This window comes from Zingiber officinale, chromosome 10B (assembly GCF_018446385.1).
Source record: "Zingiber officinale cultivar Zhangliang chromosome 10B, Zo_v1.1, whole genome shotgun sequence".
Taxonomy (NCBI): domain Eukaryota; kingdom Viridiplantae; phylum Streptophyta; class Magnoliopsida; order Zingiberales; family Zingiberaceae; genus Zingiber; species Zingiber officinale.
In genome coordinates this window covers 84952783-84980197 of record NC_056005.1, presented here as the reverse complement: position 1 = coordinate 84980197, position 27415 = coordinate 84952783, and the positions used below count along the sequence as shown (strand labels likewise).

The following is a 27415-nucleotide window of genomic DNA, read 5'->3' as shown; positions in this document are numbered from 1 at the left end:
GTCACACAAATAATAGCAGTGACTCCGATGGGGAGGATACTATTAGACGTGCCTAAGTGTATACCATTACTTGACACTAAGTCCATTAATAAGATTGTGCCCCTTCCGATGGGGAAGATCACACGCTCTTAATTAATTTTCTATAGTCATCCTAAATGGAAGTTTGATCTAGTGATCTGTAAACAAACTCATCCGATATGGAGGAAGGCACTCAGAGCCAACGCGTAAGTTTGCTTGCATCACTTACAAACCAGTAATGAAGACCGTGGAATTTACTAAAATAAATCCCTCTCCCACTTAGTTATTTAAAATGAGGAATTTTAAACTATCCTAGCATACATCACATGCATATAAACATCATAGTAAATAAAAGCAATAAATTTGGAAATTAATTTTCCAACTATTATGGCCTTTTTCATTACTGTCTTCAGTATGCTCTAACCCTAGCTGCTGCCATCTTTAGCCACCGCCATCGAGTCGAGTTGTCGCATCCATCTTGCTTCTTATTCCGCTGCACCTTTGGTGCTCCAAAAGTACCACGTCTTGCAAGAATCTGATCCACGACAAATATAGAATTTTACATATATCGATCCTATATTCGACGAGTGATTGTACATGTATTCTAGATCGAACAAAAATAAAATTCTAAAAATAATATAGCTCTTGCTGTATTTTATACATACAATCATGCACACAAATAATACCCTTGACATGTCCAAGGGTCCAATCACACACAATATCAATAAGTCATAATAGTTGGAGTCTTTAACCAAAGAGTTAGCACATCCTACTATTTTCCTTCCTAAATTATGTATGACATGTGCATAACCTATTTGAATTCTAAAAATACGCAGAGGTAAACCCTAGCTCTGATACCAATTGTTGGTTAATCCTAGAAAAACGTACCAGTTCCACTGTATAAAAATTTTTATACACGTGTCAAACCTTTCCTTAAATAATCTATTGTGTTCTTTAGAAGTTAAATTAGGAATCACAGACGGAACTTAACATCATTGATTCCAAATTTAACTTATCTGTTCTTAATGGTTTAGATTTGAATCGCAAGCGGAACTTAACACTATTGATTCAAATCTACCTAAGTTATTAATTCCATAACTATTAATTTCTAAAATTGGCTTCCAAGACTGCATGGCGAGGCACATGGCCTTCTTGGATATGGGAGCAACCACCACCGCCTAAGCAAAGCCTTTTAAGGAAATCTAATATTTATTTCCTTAAATAACTCTAGGTTAACTAAAAAGAACAATCGAATCACAAATTCGAAAATGAAGAAAACACAAAATCGAAAAAATAAATTCGATAAACTAGATCTAATTGCCTCTTGTATTTAGAATTCTTACAAAGAAAAATAACTAGTATGATGCGGAAGAAAACTACTAGTTATACCTTCTCTTTGTAAGCTAATGACCTCGAGATCTTCTGCTGTATTCCTCGCCTCGCCTTGAACGTCGTGTGGGCGACAATCCTCCAAGATGAACACCACCCAAAAGAGTCCTTCCTCTTCTTCTAGAATTCGGTCACCACCACCACCAAGGAGAAGAGAGCAAAGGGAAAAGGAGAAAGGAGAGGGGCGGCCACCAAGAGGTCTCCAAGCAAGAGAATAAGAGTTGTGTCTCATGAAGCCCCCTCACCCCTTCTTTTATATTACTTGCCCAAGGCAAATAAGGAAAAACTTTTTACAAAAAATAAAATCATCCAAGAATTTTTTTCCTTTTTCCTTTTTATTTTTCCTTTTCTTTCCTCTTAATTGAATCAATCACCAATCAATGGTTGTGATCAATCCTATATGGTTTAGGATTAAGCTTGGCCGACCCCTTGCTTGGGCACCAAGCAAGGTGGCCGGCCACCATATTTAGGAAAGGAATAATAATTTTTTTATAAAATTTTACAAGAAAAAAAACTCTTATAAAATTTTACAAGCTCTCTTTCCTAAAGTAGGAGTTAAAAAAGGAAAGCTTCTAAAAATTAAAACCATGTTTTAAATTTAAAAACTCTCTTATAAAATTTTCTTTTTTAACATGATGATAGAAAATTTTAATTTTAAAACTTATCTCCCTTTTTTTCTTAAACCATGAGGATGGTTAAAAAGGAAAGTTTTAAAACTTTTAAAATTCTCTATTAAAACATGTGGCCAAATTCAAATTAGGAAAGTTTTAATAATTAAAATATCTTTTTTAAAACTTATAGTTTTCTACAAATAGAATATTTTAAAAATTCAAAACACGCCTCCTATTTGAATTAATCTTGGCCGACCCCTACAAGCTTGGTCGCCAAGCAATAGGGTCGGCCCCTATAAGAGGATGTGGCCGGCCATTGCTTGGTCACCAAGCAATAGTCCGGCCCCCTTCTTGGACACCAAGAAGAGCCTTACATTTGGATGGACTTGAGGCTATAATGAGGTTACGACATGGACCTAGAGGAGAAATTGGTTTTGGCCTTCCGATGAGCTTGAGTATCCCGTGCTCGCCCCGAACACACAACTCAAGTTCATCGATAACAATTCATTCCACTAGAGAGTTATTACCGCACTACCGCACCAATCCCAAATTACATTATGGGCTCCTTCTTATCATGAGTGTGTTAGTCTCCCTGTGTTTAAGATTACGAATGTCCACTAATTAAGTAAGTTACTGACAACTCACTTAATTAATATCTAACTCCAAGAGTAGTACCACTCAACTTTATTATCATGTCGGACTAGGTCTACCTGCAGGATTTAACATGACAATCCTTATGAGCTCCTCTTGGGGACATTCTCAACCTAGATAACTAGGACACATATTCCTTCTATAATCAATAACACACACTATAGGTAATATCATTTCCCAACTTATCGGGCATATTGATTTATCGAGCTAAACCTCACCCTTTGATAAATTAAAGAAATAAATATTAAATATATGTGCTTGTTATTATATTAGGATTAAGAGCATACACTTCCATAATAACTAAGGTTTAGTTCTTTTACTAAGTCAGTACAAAAAGAACTTACCTAAATGATCCTACTCAATACACTTAAAGTGTATCAGTGTAATTTATTAGTTAAGATAAACTAATATTTAATTACACTACAACTATTCTGATGGTTTGTTCCTTTCCATCTTAATCGTGAGCAACTGTTTATAATTCATAGAGAACCGACAACATGATCTTCTGAGTGTGACACCACACTCCATGTTGTCTACTATATAAATTAATTGAACAATTACATTTAACAAATAAATGCAGATATTGACCAACGTGATTCTTTTATTTCAACAAATAAATGTTTACAAAAGCTAGGCTTTTAGTATACACTCTAACAGTGCTATGGGGACAAGAAGGGTAGTAGGAGAATGGATCTCTGCTTCTCTACTATGTGAGACCCTTGATGTAATGCCCGAAAATTCTCAAAACTATTTTAGAATTATTCTATGATTTTTCTGGAATTTTTAGATATTTTCCCGGAATTTTCCGAGTATCGGAAGTAGCAAAAATAAATAGAACCGCAAAATAGCTTAGGCGGGAATCGAACCCGAGACCTATGGTTTAGGGATAATGTTAGTAACCGGTTGAACCCAGCAGGGCCGTGCTGAAAGGAAAGGGAATCAATTATATTTATAATTGGTTTGGCCGAATTAATTATTGAGTATAAATAGGAAAACATAAGTTGGGTTGGTTTATTTTGTGTTGGTTCGGCAACTCTCCTCACAAAACCTCACGCCACCTTCTTCTCTCAAACCCTCACCGCCGCCTCTCCCTCTCCTCCTTCTCACGGCACACCAAGCCCCAAGGGCCAAGGGAACTTCTTCCGGCGACGACTCCAACACGAAAAAGGTTCTTCTCCGCGAGAGGAACGTGAAGACGCTAGTGGATTGTCGAGAGGATCGTTTCCATCGGAAAACCAGCGATAGAATCGTAAGAAATTACGAACAGGAGGTAAGAAACCCCTCACCTACAGTATAATAGCTCCGTTTGATTTCCTACGCATTAGTTTTAGCTATATGCAGGTTTTTCCGGCGCTTGGGGTGTGTTTAAACCCTCCTCGAGGATTAGGGATCTAGTTGAGCACCTCTAGACGGGCCGGACACGTTGTTCTCCTTTAGTTGGAGATTCTAGACGTTGTCGGGTGCCTAGAGGTGACCTCCCTATTAGAGGAGAGAGTTGGAGCACACCAAGTGTTCGGTAAAATGTTAGTGTAGCTAAATACCACCTCAGTTATGTTTAATAGCTCAGTTAAATGCATTAGAAACGTTTAAAACAGTAAATTAGTGTATTTTAGCTCATATGGGACTACGGTCCAATGGGTGGGCTCCCATAGTCGCCTCTAGGTTCAGACAACCTAGCTCTAGGTTCAGACAACCTAGCTCTAGGTTCAGATAACCTAGAAACAGCAAGTTAGAACAGTTAGCTATTTTCAGTATTTTATTTTCAGTGGCACTGTACTGGATCAGATATCCATTGGGTTGGACTCCCACGGTCGTCCCTAGGTTTAGATAACCTAGTTAACCCTACTAAATTCGGGACTTGCAAACCCGGGTCTAGTTAGGGATACGCGCACAGCAAGTACAGTTGCCGGGCTCAAACAGCATGATTATGTATTTTCACTTACTATGAAATAGTTTTCAAAACTCAAAACTTGTTATATTAGTTGAGGTTGATTTCAATATCAGTTTAGCTTCAGTTTAGCTCTTCCTTGTTTATACCTTATGATAGCTTATGTTCAGCTTATGTTATGCCATGCTTTGTACGAAACCATGTCATGCCATGCTTGCATATTCAGTATGTTCTTTTCAAATAGCATGATTTAAAATCATATCTGCATCGTTGCATGTTTTTGTGAGGTAGATGGTTTCTTACTAAGCTTTAAGCTTACAGATTCTACTTTTCCTTATACTGCAGATAAAGGTAAAGGAAAGATGGACTAGCAGTGGAGGCCGGAGGACAATGCAAAGGATGGTGTGTGTGGCAGGAACTGGAATAAAAGATCCTCTAGGGATTTGTACCTACTATAGCATTTTACAGTTCATTAGTTTAGTTTTCGTGGTTTATGCACTTTTGAAATGCTAGAATGTTTAACTCATGGAAGATTGGTTTAATTTGTTAGTAATTATGTTAGAATACTAGTTTTTATGTCATCCGTATGTTCCTCATGTAGTGTATAACTCATATGTGAGATTTTAGCACGAACAAGTGCTGAAATCAGAGTTCAGGGCTGAAATCAGAACTCTGATCGGTCTCCAGACCGATCAGAGTGTAGATTGCGCCGCTGGCCGGATCAGCCGACAGATCCAGACAGATACAGTATGCTACTGTATCCTCCTGGATCGGTCAGCCGACCGATCCAGCACGATACAGTAGTGTTCCAGAGAGTTTCGGGTGCCTGGATCGGTCTGCCGACCGATCCAGTTGGGAACAGAACGACCGCAGCTCCGATCGATCTGTGGATTGATCGGCTGGTTCGGTAGGTAGTTGGGAAGTTTAGTTTATAGTCCCTAGCTCAGTTGGGATGTCCAGTTTCCCTCCCCTAGCATGTGTACAACTCTTAGGTACACCTAGAACATTCAAATTAGTTTTTCAAAGATAATAGTTAGCAAAATTTTAATTAGCCCAGCTTTCCGCACAGTATAGTTTAGCATTAACTGTAGCGATTCGCCTTACAGCCTAGTACCCAGAAGGTGGGTCGTTACACTTGAGATTATAAGTTAATCTCGATTTTACCCTAAGTGACTATTTAGCTGTCTACTTGAAGTTCTGATCAGTGTTTACTACTTTAGCATGTTTCCTATTGGCTATGGATGATTCGTTCTATGTAGCATAACTAGGAAAGCGACTGATTAGAATGATTGGATTCTAACTAAAAAGGAAGATTAAGATTGATTTACATATGTGACATTTATTTACTGGTACCGGTTACATTTTTAGTTCAGTACATAAAATGTAATTGTGAATAATTTGTTTGATTGGAGATGTTGAACATGCTCTTGACATATGATTAATATGAAGGATTAGAGATGTTCATGATGATGTAAATAATTTAATCTGGGGTAAAGGTAAGTCATTTATGTCTTTGATTCATTCTATGGACATTTATGTCTCTGATTCGTTCTATGGAGCAGCTAAGTAAGGTGTGACAATCTTTTTAGCAATTGAATGCTCACTATGCTTACTGTCGCACGAACCATTTTCCCTAATGTATGGAATGGATGTTCTTATTTGGTCTTTGTGACTAAATTTTGCTCTGGTCTTTGTCTCTTGATCCTCATAAAGTCTTCGTGACTTATTTGGTCTTTGTGACTAAATTTTACTCTGGTCTTTGTGACTTGATCCTCATAAAGTCTACATGACTTATTTAGTCTTTGTAACTAATTTCACTCTGGTCTTCATGAAATGATCACCTTGTAGTCTATGTGACCATATGGATTGACTTGGACGAGTGGGAAATGTGAGACATTACTGGAGACGAAGGGTTCCCCTTCGTTACTCCCTTTGTTACAAACGCCAAGGAGACGAAGGGGGGCGTCCTTTCCCCTTCGTCTTCCTCAGGCTTCCTATAAAAGCAGCGTCCAAGCACATATCCAGGGCGAGCAGAAGCTTCACGAAGGTGATCAGAGAGCAATCGTGATTAGAGGTGTGCGAGCAAAGGGGGAGCATCCAGAGGCTGGGATTTGGCTCGTGAACCTTGAAGCGCTTTCCGGCAGCTCCGTGATCATACTTCCGACAACGGCAATCTCTTCATCAACCGACGTCTTCGATTGCGGTTCTTCGGGAGATCACTGTGCGTGGTTACCACTTTATTTAGGTTTTATTTCATGCTCTCAAAACTACCAACAGTTTCATATGATAAATTTATAAAAATGGACAAAATACTCTTTCATGGTGACATACTCAATTTTTTTATTTATCTCACTATTAATCAGTATAAAAACAAACGTGTGGAATATTTGATCAAGTATAACCTCAGCAGAAATTCATTCGGAAAACTTATAGAATTAAAATGAATAATATTAAAAGAAAAAAAAGGAAAAAAAAGAGAAAAATTATCTTAAAATCCCTTTTTATAACTTAAATTCTACATACAATTTTCATGTAAAAAAAATTATTTTCACTCCCTAACCAAATATAATATATATTAATTTATCTAATTTTTTCTTGTATTTTTTAAGTATAAAAAATTTAAAATAAAATATAATTCCTCCTAAATTCATTATTAAAATAGAATTTAATATATTTTCTATTAAATTGAGAACTAAAGTCATGATCAATTAGATAGAAAATATATTAGATATTTTTTAAATAGTATTATTAAAAATATATTAGATTTTTTAAAATGGTATTGAATTTTAGTGAAATTATACAGGTTTAATATATATATATTTTTTCGATTTAAGTTTAAATATGTTAAATTTAAAAGAAATTATATTTTATTTTAAATTTTTTTATCTTAAAAATAAGAATAATTAGGTAAGATATTTAAATTATCTAAGCAAATACAATTTTATGTGTACGGAGTGGGAAAAAAAAAACTTGATATGGTGACTTTACGCAGTTTAAGCTCTGATCGGGAATTTTAAGACAATTTATCGAAAAAAAGAAAAGGTGCTTCTGGTAGGTAAGATTCTCCTTGCGCTGTTAGAAAGGTTCCTTCCGGGACAACAACGTCTTCAACCCCCATGTCATTTTGTGCTCACCGGTCAATTACGAATCGTGGAGGGGTCTATTTCATGATTCAAGGAGGAAAGCGCCGATACTTTGTGTAAAAGCTCCACTCTTATAGTGGAGAGGCCTCATCCTCTCTCGCCATCTCGTGACCCTCTCTCTCCGCCTCTCCACCCTAAAGTCGCACAAGACTTCTTCTCCCTCCTCCTCCAGCCGGCGTTTACCTTCCGGCGTATGTAAAGGCGGCGTCTTGCTTCGTCTTCTTCTTCTTTTTTCCCTTTTTTTTATTTTTTATTTTTTGGTTCCAAAGGAGAGTGGAAGAGGGGGCAACGTGTCATGGCTTTTAACCTCTCCTGTTCTCTTCTCCAAGCCGGGTATGTCTCATCCCAACGTCGGGTGCGGCCTAAGCCGCTAGCTTCCGCTTCTCATCAGAGACTTCACCGTCCGTTCGTCGACTACCTGCCCCCCTCGCGGCCTTCTGCGCTGTCCATCCGCTGCTCGGCTTCTAGGTCTGGCGGCGGAGATGAGGACCAGGCAGTGAAGGAAGTGGAACGTCTGTTGGAGGAGAAGCGGAAGGCGGAGCTCGCCTCTCGCATCGCCTCCGGCGAGTTCACCGTCCAAAAACCCGGGTATTCCCCCCTTTCTAGCTCCTTTTTCCTCCCTTAAGTTTCTCTTTTTCCGAACTGGATTTGGACCTTATTTTTCAAGTAAAGTTGGGTGCTTGCTCTGAGAGATGGGCTCTCTAAGCTGGGGCTGCCGGGGAAATCCCTTGAAGACTTGTTGTCAAGATGGGCCGCCAATATCAGTGAAGGAGGACGCCTGGAGATCCCTCAAGCAAAAGGGTCAATGAATGCCATCTCGGGTCAGGCCTTCTTCATCCCTCTGTACGACCTCTTCCTCACATATGGAGGCATATTCCGCCTCATCTTTGGTCCCAAGGTAACAGTTTGGATATCAATTGCAATCTTTTATTTCAATGTAGGTAGAAGTTTTGCATGCTCATTGCAAGGGCACTGAATTTGCATTTGTCATCAGTCCTTTCTGATTGTTTCCGATCCACAAATTGCCAAACACATACTTAAGGACAATGCTAAGGCTTATTCCAAGGTATCTTCATTCTGTGATCATTTCACTTGTTCATTTTGTCTAGCATTGCATATTAGTCACGCACTAGAGTTTGGTGCATGCAGGGTATATTAGCAGAAATTTTGGAGTTTGTGATGGGAAAGGGTTTGATCCCAGCTGATGGTGAGCTTTGGCGAGTAAGGAGACGTGCAATTGTGCCAGCTTTGCATCAGAAGGTTATATCTCCTCTTTTTTTTTTTGTAATCTAGGTGTCCGGGTTTGCCCAAGTAATCCTTTCTTCTTGGTTTGCCTGCCAGGTAAATCCAGAGAACTTAATCACTTATGCACACTTAGAGGCAGACCTTAGAATATTCGGTTATATCTCCTTTTTATCTCAGACAGTGTTTGACACTCACTCACATATTTGTAATTCACAGTATGTAGCTGCCATGATCAAACTCTTTGGAGAAGCTTCATATAGGCTATGTGAGAAGTTGGATGTTGCAGCTTCGGATGGGGAGGACATGGAGATGGAGTCTCTCTTTTCACGGTTAACACTCGATGTAATTGGAAAGGCAGTTTTCAATTATGAGTTTGACTCATTATCACATGATAATGGGATTGTTGAGGTGATTAGTTATTTGTATCATTTAAGCATTTAAGATTTGTTTTACATAATGTGGTTATGGTTTGCTTTACCTACTTTTTTTTTGTCAATGGAATCGTTAGGCAGTTTACATTGCTCTTCGAGAAGCAGAGATGAGAAGTACTTCTCCGATTCCAACTTGGGAGATTCCAATTTGGAAAGACATCTCTCCGAGGCAGAGGAAAGTTTCACAAGCCCTAAACTTGATAAATAACACACTTGATGATCTCATCGCTATCTGCAAGGTAAAGTAGTTAAAACATAAATTGTTATCTTTATTATCATTTCTTTTCTTTTATTATAAAAATAATATCTTGATGTACTGAAATGTCAGTATGTCTATATCCAATATAGGGAATCCTTTTTCCTAGTTGTCATAGTTTCATGTATTGTGTGTCAATATGGTGATTCTTACCTACCCATGGGTCTTCGCATTATCTTGCATTATTTACTGGTAAACTTTTCTAGTATTTCAAGTTTTATACTTTTTCATATTTTCAGAAAATGGTAGAGCAAGAGGACCTGCAATTTCATGAAGAATACATGAACGAGCAAGATCCTAGCATTCTTCACTTCCTACTTGCTTCTGGTGATGATGTATGCTTGTAATAATGTGATTTAGTAATTAGACTTGCCTTACAATAATTTTCATTTATCTAATTTTGTTTCCTGTCTTTTTAGGTATCTAGCAAGCAGCTAAGGGATGATCTAATGACAATGCTTATAGCTGGTCATGAAACATCTGCTGCAGTACTTACATGGACATTTTATCTTCTTTCTAAGGTACATTGCAATTTATGTACTCTTCTGATTTGATTTAAATCTAGATTATAAAATCTTTTCATATGACTGAGATGTTTATATTTATCCACAGTCTCCGGAGGTAGTGGCCAAGCTCCAGGATGAGGTAAAGTAATTAAGGTTGGAGCAAAAAAAAAATTCTTCCATATTTTTAGTGCAAGGCATATGATTCTTGCTTTTATTTTTGTCACTAGGTTGATTCTGTTCTGGGGGATGAGTTTCCAAGAATTGACGATATGAAGAAGCTGAAGTATACTACTCGAGTAATTAATGAAGTAAGATTTTGTCATTCACTATGATGACTAGAAGTGAGATTTGAATTTAGTTATTTAATGTAAGAAATACAACAAAACTTACCATCCAACATTTGCTCAGTCACTAAGGCTTTATCCACAACCACCTGTATTAATCCGTCGCTCTCTTGAGGATGATATGCTTGGCAAATACCCAATAAAAAGGTAAGGGCATTCCCTAAAAAGGTAAGGACATCAAACTGAATTAGATGTGGACATGTCTGCCAAAAAATTTGGATTTTAGATGATAATTTTTTTTGTCCTTTTCTTGCACAAAAATTTGTAAAATAATTGGAAGACAATGATGTCATTGACTTGGTGATGCTTGTCCTTATGAATGTGTTTTAACACACTGTTAATGATTTTTTTTGAGTGATAGGGGTGAAGATATTTTCATTTCTGTGTGGAACCTCCATCGCAGTCCAAAGTATTGGGTTGATGCTGAGAAATTTAATCCAGAGAGATGGCCATTGGATGGACCAAATCCAAATGAGAGCAATCAAAATTTCAGGTTCTGTACTGACTTCAAATTAGTAGAAATTTTTATTAGATTTTCTCTCATTTGTGATTCTCTAGTAGATGTAAATCAATTTTCTGATTTGAAATACTTAAAGAAATTTTATGTTTCCTTACATGCATGCATCATCTTGGAGCCAATGACTTGTTTAATTTAAATGTTGGATTGAACTATAAATCATCCAAGGAAATCATTCATCTACGTCTCTTTTCTTGTGTGTGTGTGTGTGTGTGTGTGTCTTTTAACTGTTCTGTGTTGTTGATTTGATTTTTGTTTGGTTTACTTCTCATGTTATTATTTTCTTCGGGGAGTAATTTCTGAATAACTAAATTGAATTCTGATTTGTTTTGTGCTGAGTTGAGTGCTTATACTGTGTTGGGATTGGTGTGTGTGAGATGGCTGGATATGCTGGGGGTTGAATAGCAATTATGCCTACAAATAGCAATTCTAACTACTCTTGCTATTGCTTAGCAAGGTCAGAAAACAATTAGCATTATAATAAAAACATTAACACATGTAGTACATATTAATTGCTAGCACAAGGCATTTATGTGATTTAGAATTTCCGTTCCTACTTCACGACCTACGTTAGTGAGTCATTCCCAGAAAGTCTCTTTCTCCTTTGCTCTGAACTACCCGAGAGGAAAAACTTCTTACAACTTTCAAGGTTTAGAAGAAATACAGAAAAGAAGGCTAAAAGTACACAAGATGCTTATAATAGGATCAACCAATCACAATTTGCCAGCTTTCAAGCCTCCACCAAGCTCCATATTTATAGCCTCTTCATTCTTCGCTTGATATCAATCAGTCAATTGGATCCACTCATCATTTGGTTGTTTCTTTTGATCGCCTCAACTTGAGTTTGACCATGACTACCTAAGTAAATTGGATTCCACCGTTAGTTGACTAGGGCACTATAGTCGTTCGATCGTTGCAACACAACTTTATTCAATCAATGGCTCTTTTTGACTTTCCTATTGTAGCATCTATGGACTGGATCTTACCATCAGTCATTATAGGTTAGTTGACTACTCAGTTGATTCATATCCAAATAAAAACATTATGGCCACTAGTTAATTACCTTGAGTCATCAGCTCCTTAGTTGACTCAGACCTCTAGTCAACTCAATTACCCGACTACGATCATTTTAGTGATCAAAGTTTTGTCTAAGTTGATATTCTACTCTTACCCATGCATACCGATCTCACAATGCTCACTGGAATTTATTTTTGTAGTTTTAATTCGTCACTAGGCCGTCTCCCATAGGTTACTTGTCATTTAGATGCACCGATCCCACAACTCACTCCACGTGCTATCCTTCATGCTTCACTTACGTAATGTTCCTCCACTAGAATCGTCTACACTGCCCTCGATGCTCGTTGTCCCGTGATCCCTCAAATGTCCTCATCCATTCTTCTTCAATCTCCATGGACCTCGAGCAACCAAGCTATCAACTTAGCCATGCTAAGTTATAAACCAAAGTTGTGTCAATACCACCTCAGTGCACTTGGTCCTGCAGTCCCTTAGTCACCTCATGCAACCTTGTTTGATCTCTATGCACCTGAGTATTGAGCGTATCACCTTAGGTGCACCAAGCCATCATCAATATCATATTCACTCAACCTCATCAAGTCACAAGCTCTCCAAGCTCAAAGTCCCTACATACTCAAGTACACATAACAAAACAACAATGCAAGGTACATTTGGTAATTCGATCTCTGCTCAAGATAACGCTAATGTGTTTGATATCATGTTTAATTCCTCTAATGAATAACATTGTATCATCAGTATATTGCTATGATAGGGATGTCTTGTGCTAGAATTTTCAGCTCAACTTTATGAATAGATCCCAAATTCATGACATATTATTAGCATTCTCTCTGCATGTAGGATGAATAAAGAGGTGAGTGGATTTTCCTGCCAGAGATCTTTTCTATTCTAAACCATGGACCTTGTACCCCATTTAGGAAGACTGCTGGATGTGCAGAATTAAGGAGTCTCTCTCTCCAATTGGTCCAACTAGGGGAAAATCATGGAGTTTTAGTATTAAAATTAGATTACCCAGTGCATTCTGTCAAATATTTCTCATAATCTAGTTTTATCATGGTTACTTCCATGATCGGATAGTTGCAAGTATTTTGAATTTCAGATGCATACATATATGCATCTTTAGGACCCTCCTTGTGGATAAAGGCAAATTGGAATCGATTGGTCATCAAACCAATCTTCTTTTGAAGTCTAATTGCCAAGGCCTTGCTTATCAACTTGATAATTATGTTCTCAAGGGTGGTTGGTCTAAACTCAGCGGCAGCATTAACTCCTTGCCTCTTAGGTATGAGAGTTTTTAATGTATATTTCAATCTATCAAGATCTAGGGATCCCTCATTGAAATTGTCAAACATGTGGATTATATCCATCTTAATCAACTCCCAACATCTCAGCAGAAACTCAGTCAAATCCATCAGGGCTTGATGATTTGTTTTTGCCCAATTCCTTTGCAGCCATTTCAATGTCTGAATGAGAATGTACATTCAAAATGTTCTAAACCTAGCTGCTTAGATACCAGGATCCCAGGTTGAAGTTGATAATCAGTCATAGAAACTGCTCATTAAGCTCTTAAAGAAACTGGTAAACTCATTCAAATTTTCAGGCTTGGAAGTTGACAACTATTGTTTGCAAGCTTTGAGATTGTCATTTTAAATTTTCTACAGAAGTCGTCTTGTTAAAGTATTTTGACCATCTTGGATTCAGTTGATATTTAGATCTTTGGATCCAATCTACTGCTTTGTCTTTCAGAAAGGTGTCGATGGTGACTTTCAAGGTTACTCTTTCCTGAATTTCAACAACTGCAAGATCCCTAGATTTTTTTTTTCCCAGAATGTCTTGCCTCTTTAAGGTCACCTTGTCAAAATGGGACCTGAGGTAAGACAACTTTTGGTGCCATCTTCTAAGATGAATCCTTGACCCTCTCAGTTTCTCTCATTCAAAAGTATCTGAAGAAGTTAAGGAACTGATATCTGAATTAGGTCTCTAGTCTTTAAACTGACTTGTTTCGATGGAGATTCCTTTGTGAAACTCTAGGCTCAGTGAAGCTAGTTGCTAGTTAAAGACCCATTTATCTCCAATATCTGCGTTTAAACTAATAAGCTTATGTATTGCAGAAATTTAAGTAAAACAACAGTCTTGATAAACAGCAAGCAACTAATTGTAATTAAAGTGCACCCATCTTTCCGCTGATATGGATATCTATTCATTATATCATTTATATTTATGTATATATACATGGAAGCTACTGGTTGTTACTTATTAGAGCATTCATAATGAATCTTTAAATATTTTTTTCCTAACTGCTTCGTAACCATATCAATGTACTACTTTCAGTTACTTGCCATTTGGTGGTGGACCGAGGAAATGTGTTGGAGACATGTTTGCTACATTTGAGGTAATCTCTTCCTGGTATCACATCTGTAGTACATTGCTGCAGTCAAATATCTTCTTTAATTTCACTTACCTTGTGCGATCATCATGTCCTCTTTCGGTTAACAATGGAGGTGAGAAATGGTATGATGAATATGAAGAATTATTAGAAAAGATGGAATTGAAAATGCTGAACGTAACACAAGATGGTGTAAATATGTTGAAAAACAATTAATATATATTCGATGATCAAAAGAGCTCGTCTATCAAAGTGGAAAGTGTAGAGTTAGAAAGAGTAAAGAAAATATTAACTAATGTAATAAAATGCTATAGTTAATTTGAATATTATTAATGATAAATTTTCTATAATGGATATCAAATTGTTGGAAAAAAAACAGGATTTGACTGATTCTATAGCACATCATTTTTCTGCAGACTGTGGTTGCAACAGCAATGCTAGTTAGGAGATTCAACTTCCACCTAGCCCCCAGCGCTCCCCCAGTATGCAATCCACACACCTTGCATTGAACCGTCGATCAGTCTTTTACCGTTTATATTGTACGCAGGTAGAGATGACGACCGGTGCGACAATCCATACGACCCAAGGATTGAAGATGACGGTGACACGGAGAACTCGACCGCCGATCATTCCCAACTTGGAGGCCAAAGTGCTAACATTCGACAGTGGTCAACAACAACTCAGCTCCAACCTCCTGGAAGAAACATCAGTTGCTAGCAGTGTGGCTGTGGCTGAAGAGGATCAGCAAGGTGAAGTCTCCACAGCTCCTGTTTCATGAGATGCTGATAACCATTGTGAGAGTAGATCTTATGGCTTTGGCTTGCCTGCGACGTGACTTAATCTGAGACTTAGAGTTGGATTGGGCTTTAGGTATATGAAAGGGGCGGGCTTTAATGGATTAAGTAAAAAACTTAAATAATAATAAAAAAATTATGGGTCAGGCTAGAGCTCAGGACAGCCTTGCTTAAGATTCGGCCCTGGTCTCGTCATAATCTTGTATTGCTCTACTGTTAGATTTAGCTTTTATGAAATTTCCACATTGTAGCATTCTGTAAATCTGCCAATGGTTGGCTGTGGTGTTAGTTGTTTCCAAAAAGATAGATCCGTTAGTTTAATGATCCTCCTAGTATCAATCATATGAAAGGAGATAAATACAGGTACATAGATGTTGGTCGTATGATAAAGTGATTATAAATTCTCAGTTCTTGAGAATCGATTTCTGACTATTATATTAAAAATTTCATGTGCCCATTATCTAGCCTACGTCTTGAGGGCGTTAGTTGCTTCCCAAAGCTTCTACATTCATTTGAGCGAAATTCAGCTGGCTTTAGATTGAATTTGCAGTTGGAAAAAAAAAATAAAATATTTTAGCCTATTCTATGTCTGATAAAAAATATTTTTATTTTAGTGTTGTTGGAGCATCTGCTATAGTGCTAATTATTACAATATAAAGTAAAATATATCTAATTTAATTAAAATTGTCATATATAGTATTGTTATATTAAAAAATAGTTTTATTAATTTAGTTTAAATTATTTTAATTTATTAAATCATAAGTAATAATAGTTTTGAAATGACTTTAATTAAATTGAAGTGATTTTAATCAAAATTTAAATAACTTTGATTAGAACATTTATATAATAATATTTTTTATTTATAGTAATTTTAATTTAATTATTTTAATATATTATAGTAGCTACTATAATAACCAGTTATTACGGGTTGTAACTATATTATTAGCTAGTTATTACTTATTACACGTTGTAAAGAAGTAGTAATTACTATAATAATGTATTTTAAAACTATAACTTTTTTTAAAAAAGTTATTTTTGACCTTCTTTAGTTTAAAAACCCTCAACTTAATTACTGATTTGATAAAATTTTATTTGATTTAGTAAGACGGTGTATAATAAATATCAATGGAAGTTTCATGTATCATATGGTCGTTTTTTTTAATATAGATCCTTCTTTTTGAAATCTTTAGCTATTTTAAAAAAATCATATGTTTTGATTATTTGTTAATAGAACTATACTATAGTTTTGGCATACTTTAAGAGTAATTGATGATTTTGAATAGTTTTAAATTGTTTATATTCTAATTCAATTTGATTTTAAAAAAAAAAGTTGGTTGTTTTGGTCATATTAATTTATAAATAATTCAAGTATCATTCTCATTGTAATATAATATTAAAACTAATAAATCAATTTGATCTAATTTGTCTTGGATCAAATATTTTTTTTATTTTTATTTATGAATAACTAATATTTCTCATCAAAATGATTATCTAAATTAACAATTATATATATTCTTTCACATTCATCTTAAAAGATAGTTTGATACTAATGTAAATAAGTAAACTCAAATATCTTAAATTTGGAGTAATTCTCAATTAAATCTTAAACCAAACACCCTCCAATTATATTAAAATGCTAATTACATGAGGCCATAACCAATCATTTCTCCATATATATCACAAATATAAATATGCCTAATTATTACTAATGCAAAATATAATAGACAATTTAATTTGATCATAAATATAATTGTCATCAAGTAATTAAATATGTCAAACTCTTACAACTGATTCATTCATTAGTCCTATCTTGCTAAATCTTGTAGCAACTGAGCTCCCACCAAGTTCATGTATGGCAACTGCTTCTCCCCTTCTTCCTCATCTAGAATGGAAAATTGCACCTGTTGATCTTCATGATCAACAATGTGATGAGGAAGGACAAGAAGGGACAGCGATGACGACGAAGGCAACAAAGACAAGCTCACACCTCCTCCACTGTGTTGCTGCAACCCTAGTGACAATGACACAGCACTATTGCCAACCCTCGAATGCTCACTATATTTTGAGTGCAAGTCTAACCCATCCACCATCCTGATCATGTCGGAGACAATTAGTTGCCGCGGTGGTGCGGGCTTTTGATCGAAGATGGTGAGGTCGGAGTTAGGGTCTTGGCAATAGTCCATGGTGCCCTCTAGGGTTGAATGGTGATTAGGGTTTTGGAGCTCCTTCATTTCTTGCATGTACATTTCTTCAATCATTGGCTTCCATAGCCTCACTCTTGCGTTTATGAACCAGTTGGAAACCTGTCTCGGAACATATATAGATATCAATCAAGATTGATTTATATTTGGTCGTTATTTTTAAAAAAATTTATGACTATTTGTTTGACCGATAACTTTTTTTAAAAAAATACCGACTCCAATAATAATCAGGTACAATATTTATCGATCACTGTGGTAAAAAGACGAATACGTTCGCCTCCCGCATCTCCGTCAACACGGAGGAGGTAAATCACAGGCGACTATTAATTTTTGGAATAATGACTAACATATAAGGGAGGTATTTATCTCGATTTTATCAAGATTCGAAACTCAAACCTCATTATGACATAATATTTATCGATCACAGATTATCCGTCAAATTCTGATGAACATAAAGTTATCATGCATTGCAAATCAAATTTTGAGATCCATGGAGGTACCTGGCTTTTTGACAATCCACTTTGTCTTGCTAATATGTGTTTATCGACATCATTTGGGTACCTGATGCATTATTTGAAGATAAATTAGCTTTGTGAGTGCATAAGTGAGATAATTAATTGAAAGGATTAACTTTAATTGAGGTTTAATTAATTGATTAATTCATTAATTAATTACGGGTGAAGGAAGTGTTCGAAGAGCCAAGCACGGAGGACGGCGACGGCGCAGTCGGGGAGGCCCCTCTGCGGCCGCCATGGCGGCTGCTCCACCAGCAAGCCCTGCCGGAGCGCCTTGTGTTGCCGCATGCGCTGGTCCAGCAGCTTCAGCCTCGGTGTCTCTCCAAGGGTCGTCCCGGCTGCCACAGACGTCTTGCGGTCGACGCGGCCGTCCTCTCCAGCCGCCTTCTTCAGCGCCTGGAGCTGCCCTGCGACGCTATCCCTGAGGCAACGGAAATGCCTCGACATGGCCTCGGACGCCAACGAGCAGTAGACTTTCGCAGCATCTTCACCGGCGACGGCCTCGAACGGCATCACGACGTTCCTCATTTGGTGGCAGTACTTTGTGTACCTATTATCGATCTGCACAAATAGAACAATAACATCAATTTTTGTATTATAATTCATTATGACAAAAGATGAATATGTTCATCTTCAGCCCCTCTGTTAATCCGTCCCAAGGCCATTTGTATTATAATTCAATTAAAATGACTTAAATCTAATTTTAATTTAAATTATTCGAATCTTAATTCGAGTATATTTAAATTAAAATTATATAATACATCGTGAATAATTGAACAAAATATGATGAATTGGAATTATTATTTTTTGAACCGGTTCCCTAGAGAGAGAGGACGGTGTGGGATACTTTTAATTAATGAAAGGGAAGAAGAGCGGTAGGTCAGATATCAACATTCATGTGGATCTAGTGTAATCACTTCAGAGATCTCATTCCTTAGCAACTAATAATTATTTGGCAGTAATCCATCAGAACTCACCTCCTCGAGCATGGCTAAGAGCTTGGCTTTTATCTTCTGGAGCTGCATGAAGTCCATGGAGCTGCAAAACGACTGGTCGTTCCATGATGCATCCTTAATATTAATTCCTTCCTCCTCGAGCCCCTTCTTCTTCTTCTTCTTGTTCTTGGCATCATGGCCACTGCTCTCCCCTGCTGCGAGGCTGCAGAACTCACACAGTAGCTCCTGAGCTGCCCTCGCTAGCTTGGAGTTCTTCGAGTACTGAACAACTTGCTGTGAATAATTGTCATCATGATGAAGCCAGCCAAAAGTAGTGTTCTTGCTCTCCATCTCCACCTGGTGGCTGCCGAAGAACAGGTCGTGGTTGTTGTTGCAGAATCCTCGCATGGAAGATAACTGGTGGGTCATGTTCAGAGAAGAACCAGCTGGAGATTGAATTATTAGAGCAGAAAGAAATCGGTTAATTAATTAATATATTTAATTAATTAACTTCGGGTACCTCAACTGGCACTTAAAAGGCAGTCCTGTGGAGCTTCAAATAAACCTAGCTTGTTGTTCTGATGAAGAATTTCGCCATTAATGATCACAGAAGATGAATGACTTTATATACGGAGCTAGAGCAAATTATTGAAAGAAAGAAAGAGAAATGAGAAAAAAAAAATGATCAGTAACATCGAATTTGGGGCGAAGAAAGAGAAAGGAGAGGTAGAGGAGGAAGTGGTCCTCACTCTCCAACTAATCACCATTAAAGGAGATTAGAGGCAATGGGACCGCTTGACTTGTATTCTTGTCATTAATTATTGTAATTGATAGCTCGATCATTTTGATCTTTTGCACTGTCCTCGTGTTAATCTTTCGCCTTTACGTATGGTTTAGAGGGGAGCACCGAGCACCGTGTTTAAGGCAGTGTTGAGAAAACCGGATCGGGCTGGTTGGTTGAATCACGAATCGGCTCTTGATCCGGTCCGATCAATCATTAAAATTGAAAAAATTAAAAAATCGATCAAAATTGATCAAAATCGTTTAAAACCGCTTAAAATAGATCAAAACCAGTTAAAATTACTCAAAACCGGTCAAAATCATAAATTCAATCAGGATTGAAATATGATTTTTAATTATTGAAATATAGTTTATATATATATATATATATATATAACGATTGAATTACCGGCTTGATCGGTCAAACCTTAAAAACCTCGACCCGATCATCATACTGGTTCAATGACCGATCCGAATTTCAAAACATTGGTCTAAGATACGTGCCGATCAAAAATGGAATATATATATATATATATCATATTTTTTATTTATTTTTTTTATTTTTGTTATGACAATAAATTATTATGTTTTCGTTAGATTATATATATATATTTATTTATTTATAGTTTTTAGGGACAAATAGTTTTTTTTTCCTTTTTTATTTAAGATTTAATGTTTCTTAATTTTTTTATTTAAGATTTAATGTTTCTTAATTTAATTATATACGACTTTATACTCTTTATTTTTAATAATTTTTTTATTCAATAATACAATTAATTTTTTCTTTCTTAATTTTTTACACTGTCGCCTCCTACTACTGCTATCGATTTCGGCATCGAAGTCCTTTTATGTCGATTTCGACGTCGACATCCTTTTCTGTAATTTTGGCACTGACGCCTTGTGTTGTTGATTTCGGTACCGACGTCCTTTTCTTTCGATTTCGACACCGACGTCCTTTTCTTCCGATTTCGACATCGACACTCTATACTATTGATTTCTAAGCCGACATCCTTTTCTACCTCAGATTCTTCGTGTGATCACGAGTCGTCCTGACACCAATTTTCACGAAATAAAAAACTAGTCTCAAGGTACATATACAGTTTAGTTATTCTGAGCATTATTCATTTTATCACCATGCCTGGTCGTGCATATGTTTCATGGAAATATGATCTGTATATGCTGGAGCAATTTCAATAGTTCCTTGCTTCATAGCCTCTGTCATGTCAACTTTCTCTCATATAGGTTTGGCATCGTCTGGTATTTCGAGTATATCTTCATCCTTATGGATTTTGGACTCTGGTGTCTCCCTTCATATGTTAGCTAATTTATTATCTTTTATTTATTTTTCACTCAATTCATATATATATATCTATTGTAACTGTTGATGGTACTTGATCCTGTCCGAAAGCGTGAAGCTGGAAAGCTAGGAGGTGACAGCTTCGCTAACCGGACGTGGACTTCGCTCCGCTCTACAAAACAAATGGTGTCAGTGCTGGGCCAGGGAAGGGGTCCCCGGCGTTGGCCCTCCGACGCTCAAGTCAGTCATCGGAATGTGGAGAAAAGAGGAGCAACAGTAGAACTCAAAAATAACGTGTACCTCTGCCGGTGATAGACTATCCTTTATATAGAGCTCTAGTGGGCATCGTGCATGCTTCTCGAGGCATGGGTATGCTCTCCCATATGTCCCATGAAAGGGTCTTGTCAGAAAAGTACCTCTTACACCATACCTTAACAGGGCATGCATGTCCTTAACGCGACAGTAGAAGATTCTGTCGTACGATCCACCTGTTGACCATGCCTCATGTCAGCAGCGCAATCTCCCAAAATGATGTCGAAAGATACTACAGTGGTCCTACTGCTTGGTCGAGTGGGGTAGCCGCTCGACCGGACTCTGCTCCGTCCATAGCCAGGTCCTGCTGCTTGGCCGAGCGGGGTAGCCGCTCGGCCGAGACTCCTCCGCTTTGTCAGCCTCCGTGGTTCTTTTATGCAGTGACCATGTAGTAACATATCTTCCCTCGTTCAGACCAGCTATACGGTCTCCCTCAGCATCTTGCTGCTTCGTATTGAGCGTCGGTTGTCTTGCGTATCATCCCGAGCTGGAATGGGGGTCGACTCGGACCCATCTCCTATCGATCGGGGCCTGACTGCTTGATTGGCCACTGCAATCATCCTCCGTTCAGCCCTTTAACACCCGAGTGTTGACCACCTTGACTTTGACCTCCACCTTGGCAGTTGAGCTCGTGCCAGGTAGACCTCCCTCCATCGCTGCATCACAAGCCTCCCCTACAAGTCTAGTTAAAGGAGGCTACAAGTCCGACTGACTGGACCAGTAGAGTCTTCGGTGGCTCCCACGCCTTCACCGTTCGGCTTCGCATCACCCGACTGGTCATGTAAATGTCGTTCGGCCCAAGCCTCTCAAAGCCAACTGTGTCTCGGGCATTCTACTATATGATAACCACATATCCGTGTCGCTTGGACAATGAGCGGCAACACTTGGCGAAAGATCTTTTCCTTGTGTTCCTCGGTTGAACGCCCTGACGTCATCTAAATTTCTCGAAGACCGTTCAAATCTCTGCTCATTATGGCCGAGCACACGACCATACCTTTTAATTAAACCTCATTAATGTCATCCGATGACTGAGCGTCACGTGTTCCACTTTCTACCCCCGTATGTTTGACGTGACAGGCGGATATACGTTGGTGATGTGACATGCACCTTTTCGAATTCAACGGTCGGATCTCCTCCTAGTTTTTCACAACCCTAGATCAGACAACTCAGGTCAATCGGCTGCAAGATTTATAAACCTCGCGTGCGTCGCCATCTTCTTCACTTCGCGTGCCTTCGTCTTGGAGCTTCCCAACGATGTTTCACTGCTGCTTCTTCTTCGGTGATCCTTTCTGTAAGCCTCTTCATCTCTTCATTCGAATCTTTTTATTGTTCTTCATCGTCCTCCTCGTTTTTGATGGCAAGCTCTTCACAACCCCTTGCCTCCATCCTTGGGCTCTGGTATACTTCCATCAAGTCCAGGTTCGACGGGGGCGACGTTGAGAGTTTGAAATGTGCTTATGAGTTTCCCCCTAATTACCAAATCGTTCTTCCTTCTGCTTCCGACCAGCCGCATGAACCACTGCCAGGTTTTCTATGTTTCTTTAGGGACCAACTCACCGCTGGTCTGCGGTTCCCAATCCACCCTTTTTTTCCACCGTTTGTAAATATTTCCACATTTCTCTCCATCAATTAGTATCGAACTCCTTTCGGCTGCTATGTGGGGTCATCGTCCTGTTCCGCCTGCACGACATTCCTCTAACCCCTCGGCTCTTCCATTATTTCTATTATACAAAATTATCCGAGTCGGGGACTTTTCTCTTCCAAGCCCGAGTTGGCTTAGTTTATTTGATAAGATGTCGTCCTCCAACAAATACTAGAGAGACTACTTCTTCGTTCGCCTTCCCGAGCGGTGAGATTTCCCGATCAGCTGGCAGCTAGAAGTGTCGAACCCTCTGGAGCTCAAGAAGTACAAAAGTCAATCGGACTACCTCCATGCAACTTCAAGCTTAGCCGGTCAGAAGTATCACATTCACAAGTTGATGCTGGAGGGCATCCTTTACGTGTTCGGCTTGAGCCCAATCCGCATGAAGCTTCCGTCCAGCCTAAGTATGCTCTTTCTGTTGGTTGCTACTCGGAAAGCCTATAGGTTCCACTGTACAAAAATTTTGTACAAAGGTCTGAACCTTTTCCTAGCTACCATGTGTTCTTTTAAATTAAATTTTGGATCTCCTGCGGAACTTAACACGTTTGATCCAAAACTTAATCTATTTGTTCTTTTAGGTTTTGACTTGGATCTCCTGCGGAACTTAACACGTTCGACCCAAGTCTCCTTAAGTTATTAATTCCATTAAATATTAATTTCCATAAAAGGTTCCCAGTACTGACGTGGCGAGGCACATGGCCTTCTTGGATATGGGAGCAACCACCACCGACTAGACAAAACCTTTAATAGAAAGCTAATATTTAATTTCCTAAAATAACTTTAGGTTAACCAAAAAGAACAATCAAATCACAAGGAAAAGAAAGAAACAAAAGAACACAACTTCGAAAAAAACATATTCGAAATACTAGAACGTAAGCCTCTTGTATTTGGTATTATTTTCATAAATAACTAGCATGATGCGAAAATAGAAATTACTAGTTATACCTTGTAGAAAAACCTCTTGATCTTCTACCGTATTCCTCTTCTAACCTCGGACGTTGTGTGGGCAACGATCTTCCAAGATGAGAAACCACCAACCACCTTCTTCTCCTCCAAGCAAGGTTCGGCCACAAAAGAAAAGCTTCACCAAGGAGGAAAAACCAAAATACTAACCAAGCTCCAAGAGATGCTAGCTTTCTCTCCTTCTTCTTCTTCTTCTCCGAGTAGTATCCGGCCACCACAAGAGCTTCAATAGAAGGGTAGGGTTCGGCCACCACAAGAGGAAGAGATGGAGAGGTTGGCCGGCCACACCAAGGAACAAAAGAGGGAGAGGAATAATAGATGTTGTGTCTTGTGAAGGCACCCTCACCCCTTCTTTTATATTCCTTGGCCTAGGTAAATTAGGAAATTTAATTACAATAAATTTTCCTTAATTTCCTTGACATGATTTAATTGAGAGAAATAAAATAAAATTTCCCAATTAATTTGTGGACGGCCACATTATTGGAAAACAAAGAGGACAAGTTTTAATCAACAATTAAAACTTCCTAATTTGTTTCCGGAAATTTTAAAAAAAATAAAATTTCTCTTTAAAATCTCTTCATGGTTAATAAAAGGAAATATCTATAATTTTAATTTTATTAACATGTGAATAATTTTAAAGAGAAAATAAAACATCTCTTCTAATCTACAAATAAGGAAAGAGATCTAATCTCTTTCTTTAATCTTTGTAGATCTTTTACAAGAGAGATATTTTAATTTTAATTCTCTTTAAAATATATCTTCCACATAATAATAAAATTTAAAATTAAATTTCTTTTTAATTTTATTTGGCGGCCCTACTAGCTTGGGTTCAAGCTAGGGCCGGCCACCCAATTTTATACCTAGCGATTCCCAAGCTAGCTTGGCCGGCCCCTTGGGTGGGTATAGAAGGTGGGTATAGGTGGGTATAGTACTCTATAAATAAGAGGCTACGATAGGGACCGAGAGGAGGAATTGGTTTTGGTCTCCGATAAAATTAAGCATCCCGTGTTCGCCTCGAACACACAACTTAATTTTATCAACGATAATTCATTCCACTAGAGAACTATCATTGAACTACCGCACCAATCCCAAATTACATTGTTGGGCTCCTTCTTATTATGATTGTGTTAGTCTCCTGTGTTTAAGATATCGAATGTCCACTAATTAAGTGAGTTACTGACAACTCATTTAATTAATGTCTAAGTCCAAGAGTAGTACCACTCAACTTTATCGTCATGTCGGACTAAGTCCACCTGCAGGTTTAACATGACAATCCTTATGAGCTCCTCTTGGGGACATTATCAACCTAGTATCTCTAGGACACGGTTCCTTCTATAATCAACAACACACACTATAAGTGATAGCATTTCCCAACTTATCGGGTTTATTGATTCATCGAACTAAATCTCACCCATTGATAAATTAAAGAAATAAATATCAAATATATGTGCTTGTTATTATATTAGGATTAAGAGCACACACTTCCATAATAATCGAGGTCTTTGTTCCTTTATAAAGTCAGTATAAAAGAAACGACCTCAAATGGTCCTACTCAATACACTCTGAGTGTACTAGTGTAATTATATAGTCAAGATAAACTAATACCTAATTACACTACGACCTTCTAATGGTTTGTTCCTTTCCATTTTGGTCGTGAGCTACTGTTTATAATTTATAAGGTACTGATAACATCATCTTCTGTATGTGACACCACATACTATGTTATCTACAATATAAATTAAATGAACAACTACAAACAAATGTAGATAATTAGACCAAATGTGATTCTTTATTCATAATGAATGTTTACAAAGCTTAGGCTTTCAGTATACACTCCAACAATCTCTCACTTATACTAATGACTAAGCTGCCATATCTTCTACCATACATCTGATTCCCATTCCCTCCACATGCCGATCGAAAGCTTTCGCCGGAAGGGCCTTAGTGAAAGGATCTGCCAGGTTATCTGCTGATGCAATCTTGGCGATGACAACTTCTCCTCGCTTCACGATATCTCGTATCAGGTGGTACTTGCGCTCTATATGTTTACTTGCCTTATGAGCTCGTGGTTCCTTCGAGTTTGCAACTGCACCGCTATTATCACAATAAATTGTGATGATTTTGGGCAAACCAGGAATCACATCTAAGTCCATTAGAAAGTTCCTGAGCCATACTGCTTCTTTAGCTGCCTCAGAGGCTGCTACATACTCAGCTTCCATGGTTGAGTCTGATACGCATTTCTGCTTAACACTCCTCCATGAAATGGCTCCACCTCCTAAAGTAAACACATAGCCTGATGTAGACTTACTATTGTCCCTATCTGATTGGAAATCTGAATCCGTGTAACCCACAGGGAGCAAATCATCTGCTTGGTATACTAGCATATAATCCCTAGTCCTTCTCAGGTACTTTAATATATGCTTTACCGCAGTCCAATGTCCTTGTCCAGGGTTACTCTGATATCTGCTGACCATGCCTACGGCAAAACAAATATCAGGTCTCGTACATAGCATTGCATACATTAGGCTTCCTACAGCCGAAGCATAAGGAACTGCTTTCATGTCCTCTATCTCTTTTGATGTCTTTGGAGACATCTCTTTAGATAAAGCTACTCCATGTCTAAAAGGTAAGAAACCTTTCTTGGAATCCTGCATGCTAAAACGAGCAAGGATTGTATCTATATATGAAGCTTGGGATAGACACAACATTCTTTTCTTACGATCCTTTATAACTTTGATCCCAAGAATGTGCACATTCTCCTAAGTCCTTCATATCAAATTGTTTGGACAACCATACCCTTACGTCTGATAATACTTTGACATTGTTGCCAATTAACAAAATATCATCTACGTATAGTACAAGAAATACCACCACGTTTCCGTTACACTTCTTATATACACAAGACTCATCCGGACTTTGAATAAATCCATATGACTGGATTACTTCATTAAACCGGATGTTCCAAGACCTTGAAGCTTGCTTCAGTCCATAAATGGACCGATTGAGCTTGCACACTAGATGCTCTTTGCCTTTTTCAATGAACCCTTCTGGTTGCTTCATATGGATGTTCTCTTCAAGACTTCCATTAAGGAAAGCTGTCTTGACATCCATTTGCCAAATCTCATAATCCATATGAGCAGAATAGATAAGAGTATCCGGATAGACTTAAGCATGGCTACGGTGAAAAGGTCTCTCATAATCGATTCCCTCTTTCGAGTGTACCCTTTCGCAACGCCTAGCTTTGAAGGTTTCTATCTTCCCGTCTGTCCTCTTTTCCTTTGTAGATCCACTTGCATCCAACGGCTTTTACACCATCGGTGGTTCTACAAGCTCCAGACTTTATTAGAGTACATAGACTCTATTTCGAATTCATTGCCTTTTGCCAAGATCTTGCATCTATATCTTGGAGTGCTTCGTCAGATGTTCAGGATCAGGTTCATGTTTACCCGGGACCAAGTCTCAAGACTCTCCCAAAACATGAATCTTTCAGTTGCTTACAACCCTCCCACTACGACGAGGCATCGTCTGTTGTGTATCATGTGACACGTGTTGCGATCTC

General features: G+C 38.0%; 2 protein-coding genes across 4 annotated transcripts; one reads left to right on the top strand and one right to left on the bottom strand.

The window, feature by feature from the left end:
• Positions 1–7707: 7707 nt before the first annotated feature.
• LOC122028901 (protein LUTEIN DEFICIENT 5, chloroplastic-like) lies at positions 7708–15532 on the top strand. 2 transcript variants are annotated; one of them, XM_042587872.1, is made up of 16 exons: positions 7708–7891; positions 7970–8288; positions 8373–8598; positions 8695–8766; positions 8850–8960; positions 9162–9353; positions 9454–9615; positions 9872–9967; positions 10052–10153; positions 10245–10277; positions 10366–10446; positions 10547–10629; positions 10844–10975; positions 14363–14423; positions 14834–14899; positions 14965–15532. In XM_042587872.1, exons 2-16 carry the CDS (start codon positions 7996–7998, stop codon positions 15193–15195), a joined length of 1941 nt encoding a protein of 646 aa, XP_042443806.1. In that variant the 5' UTR covers positions 7708–7891; positions 7970–7995; the 3' UTR covers positions 15196–15532. The 2 variants fall into 2 exon arrangements, with proteins under 2 accessions (XP_042443806.1, XP_042443805.1); XM_042587871.1 differs by having other exon boundaries at positions 7708–8288.
• Positions 15533–16924: 1392 nt separating this feature from the next.
• On the bottom strand, positions 16925–19608 carry LOC122030451 (homeobox protein BEL1 homolog). Of its 2 annotated transcripts, none has more exons than XM_042589652.1 (5): positions 19383–19608; positions 18905–19279; positions 18088–18488; positions 17913–17973; positions 16925–17514 (listed from the first exon to the last, which is right to left on the bottom strand). In XM_042589652.1, the coding sequence occupies exons 2-5, from the start codon at positions 19268–19270 to the stop codon at positions 17017–17019; spliced, it is 1326 nt and encodes a 441-aa protein (XP_042445586.1). In that variant the 5' UTR covers positions 19271–19279; positions 19383–19608; the 3' UTR covers positions 16925–17016. The 2 variants fall into 2 exon arrangements, with proteins under 2 accessions (XP_042445586.1, XP_042445585.1); XM_042589651.1 differs by having other exon boundaries at positions 18905–19308; positions 19383–19607.
• Positions 19609–27415: the final 7807 nt, after the last annotated feature.